The 18,343-nt window shown below is 44.7% G+C and overlaps 1 protein-coding gene across 2 annotated transcripts in view; it reads right to left on the bottom strand.

Annotated features, from left to right (window-relative positions):
• Positions 1 to 3,191: 3,191 nt before the first annotated feature.
• The window catches only part of RNF144A (ring finger protein 144A), a 51,679-nt gene continuing 36,527 nt past the window's right edge, over positions 3,192 to 18,343 (bottom strand). For both annotated transcript variants that reach the window (XM_035109892.2, XM_035109891.2), the window contains 6 exons: positions 10,013 to 10,117; positions 9,758 to 9,818; positions 8,787 to 8,994; positions 7,202 to 7,349; positions 5,291 to 5,380; positions 3,192 to 3,779 (listed from right to left, as the gene is read on the bottom strand). In XM_035109892.2, the coding sequence (XP_034965783.1) occupies positions 3,648 to 3,779; positions 5,291 to 5,380; positions 7,202 to 7,349; positions 8,787 to 8,994; positions 9,758 to 9,818; positions 10,013 to 10,117 (744 nt within the window). In that variant the 3' untranslated portion in view covers positions 3,192 to 3,647. The remainder of the gene's footprint in view (positions 3,780 to 5,290; positions 5,381 to 7,201; positions 7,350 to 8,786; positions 8,995 to 9,757; positions 9,819 to 10,012; positions 10,118 to 18,343) is intronic.

Genomic DNA, 18,343 nt, shown 5'->3' with positions numbered 1-18,343 from the left:
AGACCATTCGTTGCATACGAAGAATTGGTCTAAATAGTTCTGATTTATTTATTTTTTTTGCAGCCCGAAGGTACACAGAATAAAACATTATCTAAAACACTGCCATGCCAAACATTGGGAAAACGGTGACTTTGTATGGTACAAGGGTTGAAGGTGAAGACAACTAGAATTGTACCCCAAGCGCTTCCCAAAGAAGCTTGAAAGACACAAGACATCTCCAAAATGAGGAAAGATGCAGTCAAAATGACTTGCCCCACATGGATGAAGCTCAATCTGGCATACACAGAAGTTTGGTCCTAAAGTTTAGTGACCAGGTGTAGCAGAACATTTTGCTAGTTGCCACTCTTCATTTTTAGCGTGTGTAGAAGTATAACCCAGGTCAGCTGGTAGGGGTTGGAATGTCCTAGGTCATGGAATGAGCTTTACATCAGTATCGTCCAAAAGAAAACACATTACAGTGGTGCCTCGCTTAACGAATGCCCTGCTTAACGAAATTTCCGCTTAACGAAAGAATTTTTCGAGCGGAGGTTGCCTCGCTAGACAAATTCGTTCTATGAAAAATTCGTCTAGCGAATCGCGGTTTCCCATAGGAATGCATTGAAATTCAATTAATGTGTTCCTATGGGCAAAAAAATAATAAAAAAATTCAATGCATTCCTATGGGATTCACTAGACGAATTTTTCGTTATAAGAAAAGACCCATGGAACGAATTAAATTCGTCTAGCGAGGCACCACTGTATGTCCATTAAAAAGGGATTTAAGGCAATGCACTAAAAGCAGCAACAGTACAGAAATAAAATACAAGTGATAGCAGGAGACGAGGTCCACCCTTCTTTAGAATGACAATAAAAATGCTAATAACTGATGTTCCTCTACAGAGGCTTGAAATTTAAAGTTGAAATAAGTTCATGTTATATCACGCCGCACCCCCCATTTCAAAGAAATACTGACAGTCAAAAGATGTGATTCCCAACAAATGGCAACTCCTTGATTCAAAGCAAAGGACCCAAACTTAAAATACAGTGTGATGTGTCTGATATGCAGGATGCCAAAGCGATTTCAGTGTCTAGTTTAATGTTAAAGGAGGTCCGTCCGTCCCCTCATTGAAGTATTCTTTGAGGATGTGATATGTTAGGAAGAGCATGGCTTCCAAAGATAAGACGGAGGCTGCAACCTGAAGGCAAGTAAAGAAGTGTGCCTCTAACGCCATTTTGCTTCTATCGCGATGCAACTTTGGATTTTTTTTTGTCGTCCGACGGCGTCAGATGGACAGAACGCCTCTGGAGGTTCTTTACCCACCCACGTGCAAGCACTCACAAAACAAAGTCGCAGTCAGCAACCTGAGGTCACCAGAGAGAACAAAAACGAGTGCCCACTTCAGCGGGTCTCTCCCACTTTTCACCTCAGCTCCATCTTTATTTGAAAGGGGGAGGAATGGGAGAGCCAGGCAGTGAATTTGTTAACTTTGTAAGCGGAATAGCTGAAAACATAGCAGAGGACTAAGTGTATCCATACATTAACGGCCTGTGCAACTTGACAGGAGCAGGCAAACCACCCTCATTTTGATGTCTGAGGGGGCACCTCCAGAGCAACATATACTGCTGCTGCTGATCGGGCGAATTAGTATATAAAACCAGGTCCTAAGATAGATAGAACAGGTTCCTTTCCCTCCTGCAATCAATGGATCGATTATTTGGCATGTGGGGAAGAGGATGAACCAGGTGTACAGTGGATTCACACGCTAACTGCTCAGTCCCTACTGCTGTGTACTTAATGCCTGGAAATTTTTGGTTGTCACCTACCTACCTAAGACATAGGCCTAGCTCCTGTTCACTGTCATTGCACAGGCACCGAAAGACTTCCCATTCTTTTCATTCTTCGGGATCACGTTTCATATTGATTGTATACTACATTTTCATCTCATACGTTTTCCTACTATGGAAACTTATGCACTTTTAAGAGAGTTCGTTTACAGTTCTCACCCAAAGCAGCACGAAAAAAATCACACAGAGTAGCCTATCGATATAGTAAGTTGATGTCTACATCGTTCTCCTTCAGGATAACGGCAGCACCTTGATTTAGGCAAGACCCTAAACAGAGCAGCAAAATGATAAACAAAGGAAAGACGAAAGTGGGAGAGGGCTGCTTAAAAACAAACAGAACAAAATGTTTGTTGTCACAGTATCATACAGCACGAGATATAACTCTTTTAAAAATGGACTGAAAAACCTATCGATCTCAAGAGACTCTTTATATTATTACATATGCGGGCGCTTGCATTCATCAAAGAAAAGTGAAAACAAACTCAAGAGAGCCTAAAAATCTGCATACTCTATAGGGTGATGATTGTACAAATAAATTTACATCTCATGCACTGAGATGGATGTAAGGCTCAATACTACTCTCTTTCCGTCTTCCCTCTTCATTCTATTCAGGAGAAGATCTATTTGGCTTAAACAGACATATAGGTACATAAAAAGATACCTGACCAGAGGTAGCCCTATTTATGCAACACGTAGCCACGTAACAGGTGAGAGAGATGTAGAAAAGACTGTTGGGCAGACTTTCAAAGAAAAGGGATGCCAACTTTTTTTTAAAGAGCCTTGACAATAATAGCAGGTCTGGGTTGTGTATCTCAGCCTCAATGGTTTGCAGTTTATTTTTCTGTTCCAAAGACAAATGTGCATCCACACAAATAGTTCACGTTTCCCAAAATGTTAGGAGACATCCTGTTGAAAAGCCAAAGGCATAGGATGCCCTGTATCAGGGGTGGCTAACCTTTTTTTATGGACACATTCACACTTTGCTAACCCTCCATGCCAGCAGTGGATGCAGCTCGCCCCCCCCCCCCCAATACTCTCACATGCTCACAGACAACACACATACACATGCAGATCAACTGAAAAGCAGGGGCTACAGCCCAATCCTATCCAAGTCCTTATTATGGGGAAAAGGGGATTTGCATCCCTATCAGGTGCTGGAGTGGGCAGAAATGTTTCAATCCCCCCCCCCGGGACGTGTCTACTTTTTTGCTGTCACAACCAATTTGGGTGGCATGAGGGGTGCAGAAACATTTGCTTGGAGGGCTGCATTAGCCCCCACCCTCAAACATTCCTGGCCTATACGTACGTGACCAGATTGTTCTTATAATGTTGCATGGGGAACAGCTTCAGGGGTGTGTGGATGCTCAATATTTCCCCATGGCAAAAGACTTCAGTTTCATTAGACAGATATTTAAAGTCACACTTTAAAATGGGCTGATTTTTTTTTTTAAATGGTAAGCGATTCTTAAAACACACATGTCTAACACCTCAATTTGATGCAAATAGATATGCTGAACGGGGCTTTGTTTCGACACCGTAGCGTCTCAGTTCCAAATCTGCCAACATAGCTTTGCGTTACTGGCACATGATGTTTCCGACGTCCCAGCTTGCTTCACGCTGCCCCCCCTAAAAACACACCAGGATATGCCTTGCACTCTGTAAACTGACTTGCGGGCAAGATCGCTGGGAATCGTGGCTCCTCCTGTTTCCTGCAACGTCGGGAATCAGGGTGAGTAAGGCCAACGCAATGTCAAGTGCAAGAAGGGGGTGGGTGGGTTAGGAAATGCACTGCGATGATGAGCCAGTCCCACTTTCACTCCACCTTAAGTTGGGAGGGGGTCGTCGTCTCCTTTACTACATTTGCACTTGCAGCAGAGCACGAATGGGGTAGCGAGCAGAAGGAAAGGGGAGGCCACTAACAGTAACAGACCAAACCCTGCAAAGATCCCCACGACCTGGATAAAAAAGAAAAAGAAAGAAGATCACGTATCCCAGCAGTTGTTCTCAAATAGTCTGCTTTAAGGGGGACTGGGGGAGAGTTCTTCCTGCCCCCTTCCAAACTGTTCTGTGGCAAGGGGTTGCACATTGTTGCAACACACACACACACACACACACACACACACACACACACACACACACACACAAAAGAATAATGGGCTGGCGACTGCAATTTCAACTGTTTTGCACCCCTGTCACCTGTCTCATGAAAGGCCCTGAGCTTATCCATGGAATTACGCACTCCCCAGGGTAGCCTATGAGGTGGTATGGGATTCAATAGGGTATTGTTCAATATGCATCTAAGGATTCGGTTTCATGGAGGACCAAAATCTCCAAATTGCTGACCTACTTGAAAAGTATGGTTCCAGTGATTTATAAAATTGTCCAGCTAAAGAAAAGTGCAACAGGTGCAGTCTTTAGTGTTTGTCGTAATACATCCATTAACATAAGTTTCTTAAGTTAAACAGGGATTATTTGGGTGGAGGGTATTTCTTCTTATTATTTTTTAAAAGCCACTTTATAATAATCTTTCTTTCTTTTGGCTTCGGATTCAGATTACTTAACTTTCTCTTTATTGGTCCTGAAAAAAGTCAATTTGTTTTTGGCCAGCAGGTGGTACTGTTGAACAACATTCAAAATAAGGAATAGCATGCATTACTTACTGTATTATATAATAGTATACTTGGAGGTTTTCAATTCATTTCCCTCCCCCTCCCCCCGCCCCAATAATTCCTTAAATACTTATATTTTTGTGTAGTGGCGAATTTATTATTGTGCTTATAACATGTGCTTCCCCTGAATCCCCTGAAAAATATGTCTGCTTCCCTCTCTGCAATCTCCTGCTATACATCATCTGCGAAGTGTCATTTTGGCACGAGCAACACAGCTCCCCATTGCAACAGCATGCCTGATGTAGTAATAAAAACCTCTGCTGCTCTTTAATATTATTCTTCTATGTCAAAATAAACATGGTAGATTTTAATGGCTATCAATCTGTCTTGTGGGCCAGCTCCATCAAATTATGTCATCTTGGGTTTGCAGACTGATGTCTGTAAATCCTGCAACCACTCTTAGGTTTTTTTTTTGTTTCTTGCCCTGCAGAAATCCAGCAGCTACAGACCCGCAGAAACTATAGAGATTAACTGACTGAGACCCCGATTTTACCTTACTCTCCACCTCATTGCAAGTTGGGTAATTGCCCCCATTTTCATGCAACGTGACTCTGTAGTCCCTCCACCCTGAAGAGGAACTATTATTTCTGCACCTCATATCAGCTTTCATCAGCAATACTTGTAAGTGAGGCAAGCCAGCTAACATTGCTTTTTTAAAACCTTCCCATTTTCCTCATGCCATTCCCCCTCCTCTGACTCACACAATTCCCCACATTCACTTTTTTTAATGAATAAGACGAAAATTAGAGGGGGTGGGGGGCGGACCAGCAGATACGCAAAGTCACATTGACACCTACCTGCGTTCTGTGCCAAATAACTGATGCCCTGGAATGACCAAGCTTATTTCGGCAAGGTCCCTTGTCATAATGTATAAGTAGGAAGTCATCCTGTAAAGTGTCAATAAAAGGAGAGGGGGGAATATGCATACATATTATTTCAGCCGTGGTTGAGAACTTGACTCTTGACAAGCAGTCCAAAGGTTACAAAACCTTTTGGTTACAAAACCTTTTCCCCTTAACAGGCAGGGTTGCAATTTCAGCTGAATTTTCCGAAACTACTTGAAGCACCTGTTATGTTGAGCTATTTCAATTGCTTCTTGTTTTCAGCAAACAGCTGAAAGTCTGCAAATTTTGATAATAAACCTGGTTTGTGATGAGGGCTGAATAATTTCGATTGGGAGTTGAATTCTATACTCAGAAAGAAGTCCTACTGGGTTTAGCAAGCAGGGCTTACTCCCAAGTAAACGTGCAAAGGACTGAAGTTCCAGGATCCTGCCACAGGCTAGAGAGATGAGTGAGTGGTACTTCTCCCTGTTTTTCCACCCCCACCCCCAGAGGTCAATTTCCTTTTTTCTTTTTCCTACCTACTTTTGGCACATCAGCCACATTTCACAATGCAATGGCAACGTCAAAAGCTATGGATTCCGCTGCTGTGCCAAGTGCAATGACATCACTGAGTTGGCTCCTTTGGAACAGGGAGCAGCTAACAGCCAGCATAAATGAGTCAGACCGCTCACCTCTATGGCACGGAGCGCAAAGTCAATATTAACCGCAGAAAGGGCCCCGTGGAACCCAAAAACACATATTTCACAGGAATAGGCCGAAATGGGCCATCGTGCAATCTACAGAATTGGCAGCAGCCCTTTCAGGGCTATGAGTTCATGCCAGGGTTTGTTCTTGTGGCCTTTTTTCTGCAGTAAACCATTCCCAAAGTGCCATCATCGGTATAACAGGAAAACAATGTTATGTAACAAAAAATTTCAAACTGTCCAAAACTTTTCATTCCTTAAACACAAAAACCGTAACAACAAAGTTTACAGCAGCAGAGAATCAACATTTAACAGGCCGATTCAAAAACATCCTGCATTCAGGTCCAGTATACCTGAAGGAGCGTCTCCACCTCCATCGCTCTGCCCGGACACTGAGGTCCAGCGCCGAGGGCCTTCTGGTGGTTCCCTCGCTGCGAGAAGCCAAGTTACAGGGAACCAGGCAGAGGGCCTTCTCGGTAGTGGCACCCGCCCTGTGGAACGCCCTCCCATCAGATGTCAAAAAGAAAAACAACTACCAGACTTTTAGAGGACATCTGAAGGCAGCCCTGTTTAGGGAAGCTTTTAATCTTTAAGAAATTAGTGTATTTTAATATTTCTGTTGGAAGCCGCCCAGAGTGGCTGGGGAAACCCAGCCAGATGGGCGGGGTATAAATAATAAATTATTATTATTATTATTATGAAACATTCAGTACGATAATTTAAGATTAAACAGCCCATCATATTAAGAAGAATTTATAAAACAACCACCACCTAGAAACAGCCCTAAATTTAGCAACAAAAATTGTCTCTCTAAAACAAAGCTAAATTTGCTTTCAATAGCAGCTAAGCCGAGCCTAAACCCTGATATGGCCAAAGTAACTCCAACCTAAATGTCACTTCTAAATGTATGAACTCTTAATTTTTTGTAACAATGTTAGTTCATGCAATTGTATCTTTCTAATTCTTTGCTGCAGTACAGCTAAATGTATGCCACAGTTTGTATTTATGTCTACAGAGGCAACCTAGTTTTCTAGGACTTTTAACATTTCAATGCTTCCCTTTAGAGTTTTTGAATATTCTAGCAATGGACCTTTCGAATGCCTTATTAACAGGAATTTATTACAGGGATAGCTTCAAGGAATTTCATCTTCCAATCTTAAACTCAACTACGTATACTTACGTCAAGTGATTCCAAACAGTACCAACAAAAGGCATGTTTACAGTTTTTGCACATCATTTGGGCACAGCCTTCGTCCCGTTCAATGTAAACTTTGCATTTCGGGCAGCGTTTGATTGGTGCATCATCTTCTTCCATTTTATAAGCAGAGCTGGAAGAGACGTTTTGGAAATTTTATGGGAGAAATGTGTCATGAGTCCAGGTTCCCGGCTTGATAACACAGTAAGCATTGTTAATTAAAAAAGGAGGATTTATTGAAAAAACAAAGATAGCTCCGGACGGCTCTAACAAAGCCTCTGGCATCATCAATCAAGATGACCCTTCTGAAGACCCCTTCCAGTTTCTACAGAAGATATTGAACTGTCGCACCTTACGTCTCTTGTTTTGTTTCCTGTCTAGCAGCCCTCCCATTCGCTGACTCTTAGGAGAGATTGGATCAGCTCCAACCTCTTCCCGTTCTGACAGACTGCTTCCATCTCTGTTTGCGGCTGTTTGAGCTTTCTGAGAGCTTCGGCTGTGTTCCAGCCCGCTCTGTTGTTCCCTTGGCAATTGGCATTCCAATGTCCAGTTTGTACAATGTACCCTTGTCTGCTGTGGTCTTTGCTCAGCCTAAGTACAATCTAAGTCAGTAGTGGCCAAACTCGGCCCTCCAGCTGTTTTTTGACTACAACTCCCATCATCCCTAGCTAACAGGACCAGCGGTCAGGGATGATGGGAGCTGTAGTCCCCAAACAGCTGGAGAGCCAAGTTTGGCCACCACTGATCTAAGCCTCTCTGTTCCTGGCTGCTTTCTGCAGTTGGCTGCAAACCTTCACTTGGAACTGGATCATTCCTGACAAAATGCTCCTGATTTTTAAAAGCTACATTTCTTAAAACACTCTGACCCTTTCACAGACTGAAGCTATTCCTATGTCTGCATGGATTTGTCACACAGCCACAAGACCAAAGGCAGGTTTTCGTTTCCATTGAAGCTACACATCCTTCATCTTTATCGTTCAATCTTAATAGCTTCTACAAACCTCAAATAAGTCAGGTTGCCTAGCAATACGTCTGCCCGCCAATAACAGATCTGATTTGTATAAACCCAGGAATTGGGGGGGGGAGCTAAGTTGTGTACACAATTATGGGCTCTTTCCAACGTTACTTACGGTGGTGGACTTTTTGTCATGCTAATCAGCAGCATTAGAATTCCACAGGGAAACTGAGTAACATAGGTGTGCTGATAGAGCCATGGTGTGGAATATTTCCACCAGAACATGGACTTCTTACTAAACAGCAGGGCAAAGAGCCACAGTCCAAAAGGTAACCCACATTGACAAGGTGACATCTTATAACTTCCAGAACCTTAAGGAATTCCTAGCATATACCTGGTTTCAGAAGTAGGGCAATATATCTGCCAGAGTTGGATTTTTCTGCTTCAGTCTTGTGATAGGAGGGAGAAACGGCTTCAAATAACAGGTGAATAAGGAGACACCTGAGGCTATCACAATGAAAATCAGTCTTTTTTTAAAAAAACAACAACTGCTGAGCGAAGCTGTTAATGTGTTAAAACTATGCCAGCATCAATTGGTAATGTACAGTTCTATACCTTGTTTCCCCTGGAAGGTAGCTGATTGGCATATTTTCTTGACAGCCTTGTCCCGGATGCCAATTGGATTTGCACGCCGAGCAAAATTCTATGTCGCAAGATTTGCATTGTACCAGCTGGGGGTTCTGGGGGCCTGATTCCTGGAGCTGACAAACCGCTTGGCAGGAAGAGGATGGGCACCAAGTCCGACAAGGATCCAAAAGCACTTCTGCGGGGGAAACAAACTGCAATTGGAAAAGGCCACAGCTCAGTGAAGGAGCATGTATATAATATGCTTTTGGGTTCAATTCACAGCATCTCAAGGTAGGGCTGGAAAATCCCTATCCTTGCAAGATAATGGTCTGAATCAAGCATAAGGCAAAGGTTTTTAAGATGCAGAACTGATCTTGAATCAAGCCACACACAGTAGAATGCCAATTAATGATCATATCCAATACCTTATTCTATCTATGGCATGGCTGTGGAATATCAACGGGGAGCAAGAAATTTAATAAATAAATAAATTTGAATACCATTTTTACGCTGCTTTATTTCTAAAAATGTTCCAAGTGATGTACAGCCATATAACGAAGACATAAGAAAAATAAATAAGAACCTTGTTAAATAGTATCTGTAGCCTCATTAAAACAGAGTCTACAATAGGTGGTAATGCATGTAATCAAGATCAAAAAATGCCTGGATGAACAGGTAAGTTTTTAACATCTGTTGGAGATACAATATTGACAGCACATTTCGAATTTCCATGGGGAGACTATCCTACATGGTTAAAAAAATAAAAATAAAGCGCCTCTTCCTCGTGGTTTGGAAACGCATTTTCCACACACGAGATTGAATCCAATGTTAGTCATGCTCAGAGATGACCCTTTGAAGTTAATGAACATGGGCACATTAATTTCAGTGGGTCTACTGTGAGTGGAATTTAGTTGGTTACAACCCCCAGTTTGGGGCCACCTGGGATGTCTGCTGTATACCTCTTTCAAACTGTAGCTTCTTATACTTCTGCATGATTTCTGATGCAACCATACACTCAATCTGTTTTAAAGAGAGACAGAGAAAGAGAGAGAGATACAAGCATCCGATTAATGATAGCGATAACTAAAGGGATAACAGGCAAAGATAGACAATGAGCTTGGAGCAGAAGTTATATAACGGCAACACGCACAAATATCTGCAATGACAACTGAGTTGAGCTTTTACGTAAGACAAATTCGTGTCAGGAAACGTACTTCATTTTCTTGAAGATGACCTCGCTTCGGGCAGGAAGCATCAGGGCAGCTAATGGCTGTTTCTAAGCCTTCCTTGATCAAAATCTCCACATACTGTTTCAGGCACTGTAAGAAAGTCAGACCCAGTGGCTGTCAGTATTATTCACCATTGAAATATATGCTTAAACAATAACAGTTGTTCTGTCATCCAAAAGGTGCAAATCTTGATGGGTCTACTCACGTGAGCAACGTTATTTCAGATATTCCTTGAGCGTTTTCCACGCTATTAATCTTCCTTCTCCAATACCTGGCTGCTCACCAGAGAAGACCCCTGCCTCTGCTCCCCGGTTTGAATGTATATTTGCACCCGTTGGACAGCTCCTACAAAATCTGACCTGCCCATGGCCCAGTTGAGACAATATGGCGGAACCAGAGTTTGGATGCCAAGCTTGCAGTGGGGGACTCATGCTCCTTTTCCTCTGCACATGCCCATTCCTTTTTTTAACCAGGCTGCTAATATATTGGATGGAAACAGTCATGTGGTTGGTTAGACTCCCAACTTCCTGGACACCAGCAGGGAAACTATGAATAGTTTATTTAGAGCTTGGTTTGCCACATGAGGATTGGTCAACCCTTCATCTTAAAAGGAAAGCCAACCTTCATTTGGTGAACAAGTCACTAGCCTATTAGAGTAAGCAGTGTTCTGTGTTAATGCCCTCTTGCACATCCTTGGTTCAGGGTAAACCATAGTTTGCCGTTACCTTCATGACAGACCAGTAACTATGGTTGTAACTGGCTATAGTTTGCTTCCAAACCAGGATCAGTATCATGGTTTGAAGTGCTTTCCATTTCTGGTTTGGGCGGGAAACAACGGTGATTGGTTACCTGATTCAGACCTCATGGCAAACTATATTCATTTATGAAGGAGAAAGTGCATGAGGGTCTTTCCTCCCCCACCCCCAGCATGCAAGTCTATACAACTTGTTCCTGATGACCAAACTATAGTTTGACAGGAATGACTGAACCAGACTCAGACTTAACCAGACTCAAGAGAAGGTTGATGAGTGACAGAATCAGACACCAGGGATCCAAAATACTATTTTAGGATAGCCCAAGGGCTACAGTTCAGCTCGCCCAGTGGGATGTGTTGAACTCTTTCCCTTTCAACAGCAGCCTGTCACATGACCAGAAACAACTGTGGCATGGGGGGCTGCTATGGACTAAGCTCATTCATACGATCCTTGGAACTCTTTGTACACTTCTATGGTCCCTTCCCAGCCTTTGTCCTCAGAGCCCAGCACACAGGGCCTATTGACAGCTACATTTAAAACCAAGTTTGTGGCAGCTTCATTTTCTAAGACCGATAACATGTTTTCATCCTTCGTGGTGTGAACTGTGGATTCCCACAGCTCTTTCCACGATGCTCTTAGCAACTACCAAGCTGTTCCCACCTTCCAGGATACAATACTAGAGCATTTTGCTATAATCGTTTTCTTTATATAGCTCTTTCCACCCACGGTGCTTTACATAAATGAACCCATGTTTGTTTGTTTTTAAAACATATACAGTATCTACCTACCTACCTACCTAAATGCATGCTCAGGCAGCCTCCACTCACACCAGCAGATACCCGCCCGCCCCCCAGTTGCTATAGCTTTCTTTCTTTTGACGTTTAATAGGTTTTAAGTAAGAATCCAGGTTTTGGGAGATTAATGGTTGCAGAAGAAATAGAAAGCATATAGGTTTGTGTTCTGCTCACACTCAGCCTCTCTTGATGGGAGGGAATGGGTACGCTGAATGGGGACTGTAAGCAAACAAACTTGTACACGTATGTCCACATGTGGGAACTTGGTGCTGTGCTCTTTTTCCTTTTATAGTACCTCTGAGGCCAACTTCCTTCTCTCTCTCCCAATGTCCCCAACGGCTAAGAACTACAGACTCTAAAGAGAATGGAGTGATGGGAATAAGAGGCACAGCTAGGCAGGAGACGAACAGGTGGTCATTTCAATTTCACTTTGGCTTCAGAGGAGGGAACTAAGGCAGTGTCTCCCTAACTTGCGCCTCTAAGTGTTTCTGGACTACAATTCCCAACATCCCTGACCACGGGTTGTTAGCTAGGGATGATGGAAGTTGTAGATATCTTTCCTTCCAAGGCACCCCACCTGGACACCCTAAAGTAGAATGGGACTATTTCATTGTCTGTTCAGGTGACTGGATCTGCTCTGAGAGATTCCAGTCCTATTACAAATTACTCAGTTGAGACTAGGCTCTCCCATCCGCTTTCACAGAGAGCGCTGCTCTGTTGCACATTTGATGGCCCCTCTTCTTCCTCCAATGAGACATACAGTGACACAGGAAAGGGTATTCTCAGGCACTTCAACCTCCCTCGCAAACCCAAACAATGCCAACTCTTAAGTTGCTGGCACCAATTAAACACTTATTTATTTGCACAGCCCTGTGGGTGATTTATTGGCCTCTATGCCTGCTGCTGTGTGGTTTATTTATCTTGCTATTTTATATTTTTATAGTTTGTTGATGTGTTCCCTGCGGGTTGGGTTGTTGGGTTATGTATTTTACTGGCAACCCACTGCGGGATCATCTTGCGTGCTGAACAGCGGGATATAAATATTCGGAATGAATAAAGAAATATATATATATGCACAAATTGCATTGTGTAAGCAGAGCAGCCTTCTGCAGTGAAATAAATACGGGCAGGGGAACTTTGTGCACATCACTATTGTCAAAGTAACTAGGACATCATTTGACCATTTAACTCCAATCCTGGTGCAATTGCTGATTAGTTTCCGGGCCCACTTCAAAGTCCTGGTGTTGGCCTATAAAGCCTTACACAGCTCAGGACCTCAATACCTTAAGGATCACCTCTCCCCATACAAACCCAGCCTGGGCCCTGTGCTTGTCATCTGAGGCCCTTCTCTATGTCCCCCATCCCAGAGAGGTTCGGAGGGTGGCAAGAAGAGAGCGGGCCTTTTCTGTGGTGGCTCCCCGGTTGTGGAATGCTCTCCCCAGAGAGGCTTGCCTGGCGTCATCATTACATGTCTTTAGGTGCCAGGCAAAACATTCCTCTTTACCCAGGTCTATGGCTATTAAATAACTTATGGCCTGTGAAAGTGGTGGTGGGGAGGGCTGTTATTATGATGACTATTTGATTATTAGGCTGTCTGTCAGTATGCTTTTTATTATGTTTTTATCATCGATGTTCTGTAATGTGTTTTTAATGTTGTACACTGCCAGGGATCTTTTGATAAAGGGTGCTGTATAAATTGCATCAGCAGCAATAACAACAACGATAATAATTCCCTTGCATGAGGATGTGCATCCAATTGAGTACAGAGGAACAACACCCATAAATGGATGTCATTGCTCATTCCACTTCCAAATGCAAGGGAGTGGGGGACCAGTTTATTCACGGGAAGCAGCCTTATACCAGAGAGGTCCCCCACTCTCTCTAGCTCTATATTGACTACAATGACCAGCAGTCGCTCTCTAGCCCTTCCTGGAGATGCCAGGGATTGAATCTAGGGTCTTCTGCATGCGTGAATCTAGGGTTCTAGAGCCCTTCTCTGAACATAGCTGCCAAGTTCCGGATTGAAAGATCCAGCACCAGCAGCGGCGCGGCACCGGAAATCGCTTCTATGCGACTTCCGGACATGCGCAGAAGCAACTTCCGGTGCCGCTCTGCCCATTTCCAAAATGTCTGCAGCGCCAGGAGTCGCTTCTACACACTTCCGGACATGCGACTTCTGGAGCTGCGGCCATTTTGGAAATGGGCAGAGCGGCGTCGGAAGTTGCTTCTACGCACTTCCGGACATGCGTAGAAGCAACTTCTGGAGCTGCTCTGCCCATTTCCAAAATGGCTGCAGCTCCAGAAGTCGCTTCTACGTACTTCCGGACATGCGTAGAAGCGACTTCTGGAGCTGCGGCCATTTTGGAAATGGGCAGAGCGGCGTCGGAAGTTGCCTCTACACACTTCCGGACATGCGTAGAAGCAACTTCTGGAGCTGCGGCCATTTTGGAAATGGGCAGAGCGGCGTTGGAAGTTGCTTCTACACACTTCCGGACATGCGTAGAAGCGACTTCTGGAGCTGCGGCCATTTTGGAAATGGGCAGAGCGGCATCGGAAGTTGCTTCTACACACTTCCGGACATGCGTAGAAGCGACTTCTGGAGCTGCGGCCATTTTGGAAATGGGCAGAGCGGCGTCAGAAGTTGCTTCTACACACTTCCGGACATGCATAGAAGCAACTTCTGGCTCTGCGGCCATTTTGGAAATGGGCAGAGTGGCACCAGAAGTCGCTTCTACGCACTTCTGAACATGCGTAGAAGCGACTTCTGGAGCTGCGGCCATTTTGGAAATGGGCAGAGCGGCGTCGGAAGTTGCCTCTACACACTTCCGGACATGCGTAGAAGCAACTTCTGGAGCTGCAGCCATTTTGGAAATGGGCAGAGCGGCGTTGGAAGTTGCTTCTACACACTTCCGGACATGCGTAGAAGCGACTTCTGGAGCTGCGGCCATTTTGGAAATGGGCAGAGCGGCATCGGAAGTTGCTTCTACACACTTCCGGACATGCGTAGAAGCGACTTCTGGAGCTGCGGCCATTTTGGAAATGGGCAGAGCGGCGTCAGAAGTTGCTTCTACACACTTCCGGACATGCATAGAAGCAACTTCTGGCTCTGCGGCCATTTTGGAAATGGGCAGAGTGGCACCAGAAGTCGCTTCTACGCACTTCTGAACATGCGTAGAAGCGACTTCCGATGCCGGCGCTGCCCAATTTCCGGTGCCCATACATGGGCAGAGCGGCACCAGAAAAATGGCCGCCGGCAGGAGCTGCTTTCCGGGGGATTTACGGGATATAAATCAATTCGGGAGACCAGCACGAAACAGGGTTTCCCGAGAAAAATGGGGTACTTGGCAGCTATGTCTCTGAACAGGAGCCCCTGCTCTCTTCTATCTGCCTCTTTGCAAACTCGTTTCAACTGCATTTCTTCTACAAGCAAGGCTGGCCAACTATGCTAGGACAAGCACTATGTGTGTGGTTTTTCCCCCTCTGCGCCAGAAGATAACAGGCAGCTTGACAACCTTGGAAAGCTCTTCCCGCCCACACAGCGGAGAAACGTGGGCTGAGGAAACGGGTCCGTTTCTGCAACCTTCATACCGTGCTAATCCTGCTCGGCTGGCAAGTAATTCCCCTGCAAAGCACCAGTGCGTTTTTAATCACGGCTGTGGCTTATACAAGGCCTCAGATGGAGCTGAGAGGGATGCCTCCTTAAAAAAGGACACAGGGCTACATGTGTGCTGGAGAACATGTCAAAGGGCACTGGCAGCAGATGCTCTCGCAAAGCTGCCCCGAGAGAGAGAGCACAGCGCTGGCTACCCGTTAAAAGAAGCTGGGATAAGCATGACTAGGGGAAGTGACTGGCTGCGGACGGTGAGATTAATAGCCAAGAAACTGGAATACATTCTAGGAAAGCAGTTTCAGAAATGGTTGCCGAGAGGATTAATTAGCAGTACTATTAGGTGCTTCTCAGCTCGTGAATTGTGTTTTATTTTAAAGATGGTTTGAGTGCCCAACAGCTGCTCTCCCTCACATAGTTAGCAATCAGGGAGAGGCATGGGTGCAGGACACAACAAGGAAACACAAACCCTGGTTAAATGTTCAACCCACCCCTGGACTCTCATGCTATGGCTTACAGGTGATTGGGGTGGTTTGTAATAGAAACTGTTCCAAAATATGAGATTGTGAATTAAGCTGACCGATCTATTTCTCTCCCCCCCCCAACCGAAAAACGACAACATGATGCTAATGTGTCAAGGAGATTATCCTTTATGAGCTCCTTTCCAGCAACACTTCAGGGGTTGCCAATGTAGTGAGGGCTATTCAGTTATATAATGCTCCTTTACTGGTGCAGACTAAAGCGTTGGCGTAGGATGTGCACTTCGTTCTGACTATGTAGTTCTGAAAGATCTCTGTGGGGCTCTTTTTCCATTCATTTTTTCCATCCACAAAAATGAAAGAGATCTTCCAGCAGTTCCTAACAATGTACTGTACTGCACTGTAATAAATGGCAGATCTCTTAACAGTGGCATTTAGTCCTCCCCAGTTTAAGGAAGCTGCTCAGAGCTGCAATTCTATACAGTATATAAAAAAGTTTGAAGTAAAGCCAAACCCAGCGATTTCAACAACAACAACAACAACAATGAGTCAAGAACAGTCAAGTTTGTACCTAGGCTCAATCGCTCCTAGGAACCCTGCCTTAAAGGGCACTTGCCAGCCTTCCCCTTATTTACAACTTTCAGGCTTTCAGTTTATGTTTATGTAGCCCAAAGGCTCCCATGCACACACAAAGGGAGATGTTAGGCAGCTTGGGGGAACCCAGAGTTTTATGGAAGTACAATGCAAGCTTTAGAGCAGGGCTGTCCAACTTCCAAGAGACTGCAATCTACAACCACTATAAAAAAAACTGGCAGTGATCTACCCATTGGGTTGGCTGGAGTTGCTGAGCTTTCTTTTAGGGAAGCCAAAGCTGTTGAGCTTTTTGGGGGGAGACAAAGTTGTTGAGGGGGAGGAAAGAGAACCTCAAAAACAGCCGAATGTGGAATGAGAAACCTGAGCAGGGCAGCGCTCCAGGCCTCTGTGTCTGGCTTTCAGAACTCTCCGCAGCCACCTCTTCTCTCCAGGCCACACCGCTCACCAACCCTGCTTCGCCTCCTCCTGGAGCTAGAATGTGCCCGTGAACTGAGAATAGGCCTTGCTTGCCAAGGAAGCGCTGCGTGAGTCAATTAACATTTGCTGCTCAGCTCTCTTTTGCTCCCTCCCCTGCCCCTTGAAAGGTTGCTCGGAACGGAACATGGCACTGAAAAAGATTCCCCAACCTTGCTTTAGCAAAAGGACTGTGTGGACCAGCCCAGTGCTGTCCTTCAGGCTGAAAAGTGAAGTGCGGGGCAAGTCACGCTGCCAGTCGTGGATTTGAAAAGCTTGGAACAGGTATCTTGAGCAGCCGCAACCATACAAGGGGGTAAGCGGGAAAAGGAGGTCCAGAAAATAGATAAAACTTTGCCATTTACCTGCTCTATAAGGGATGATTGCTGCTTGTTACCAGCAATTTGTATGAGTGCAGAAGTTGCTCCTGCGACTAGCAGCAGAAAGCATAATAATAATAATAATAATAATAATAATAATAATAATAATAATTTATTTATACCCCGCCCATCTGGCTGGGTTTCCCCAGCCATTCTGGGCGGCTCCCAACCAAACTTTAAAAACACAATACAGCAAACTAAGGGTTTTGTTGCTATTGAGGCAATGTGTGTGTGTTGGAGGGGGGAGAGAGAGACTACCTCACTGCCCAGGGAACACAGAGTTGCCCTTAAGCCTTCCTGTGCTGCAAAGTGCGCTGGCCTTAAGGCGCTGGCCTTAAGGAAATAGTCATCACCCGGGCAAGAAGAATGAAGCTGCAGAAGAATGAAACTGAAAGTCAGTTGGGTTGCATTTTTTTGTTTAAGCAAGGGGTGAGTTTTGCACCCTCTACCCACCCCCAAAATCTCTGAAGAATTTTCTGCTGGCTGTTGCTTAGATTCAGTCCTATTAATCTCTTTTTTAAGGGGGGGGGGACTGTGGAATTGGGTGGTGTTCTTTGACTGAAACTAGTCTTCTTCCTTACTACCCTTCTAGACCCGACCAAGTTCTCCCTGTGTAAATACATACTGAAGCTACTTTAGGCTTTTGTTTTTAACTGGAGATGGATGAAGCTCGACGCCCACTCGCTTCCCGCCCATGCCATTCTCAATACACTTATGACCTTAACCAGATGGCTCCTTCTTTTCTGTGGCACGCTGCTTTTCGAAACCCGGACGTCAAAAGCTCCACGCAGCCGTTTAGGAGATTGCTCTTTGGCTTCTCTTCTTTGAAATGTCGCTGGTGTAGCACAAAGACACCCTCCCCAGACACACACAAACACACACATTCCGTTCCCCTCTTTTTTCAGGTGTGCTTTTTTATGAAGAAAGGCAAACAACTTAATAAACACAACCTCACAAACTGGTAATGGGTCATAACAATATGGGTCTGAATAAGCCCCAGGTGCCTGCTCATCCATAAACAGGCACATAATTATCATTATAATATTTTTATCCCTCTGAGAAAGTGGCACCTATAAGGATTGCCTCAGTTTTATCCTCTCACAGGCGCTGCAAGTGAGATTAGGCCAAATGCCAGCGAATGAACCAGCAAGGTGCATCTTGGGAGCTTCTGTCCAATAAACCTCACCACTTCAGTCTTCCCTGAAGCAGCCCAGAATTTTCCCACAGGGTAAATACAACAGGAGGTGCAAAGGC

The sequence above is a fragment of the Zootoca vivipara genome, chromosome 3, assembly GCF_963506605.1.
Source record: "Zootoca vivipara chromosome 3, rZooViv1.1, whole genome shotgun sequence".
NCBI lineage: Eukaryota > Metazoa > Chordata > Lepidosauria > Squamata > Lacertidae > Zootoca > Zootoca vivipara.
This window is presented reverse-complemented; position numbering and strand designations above follow the sequence as displayed.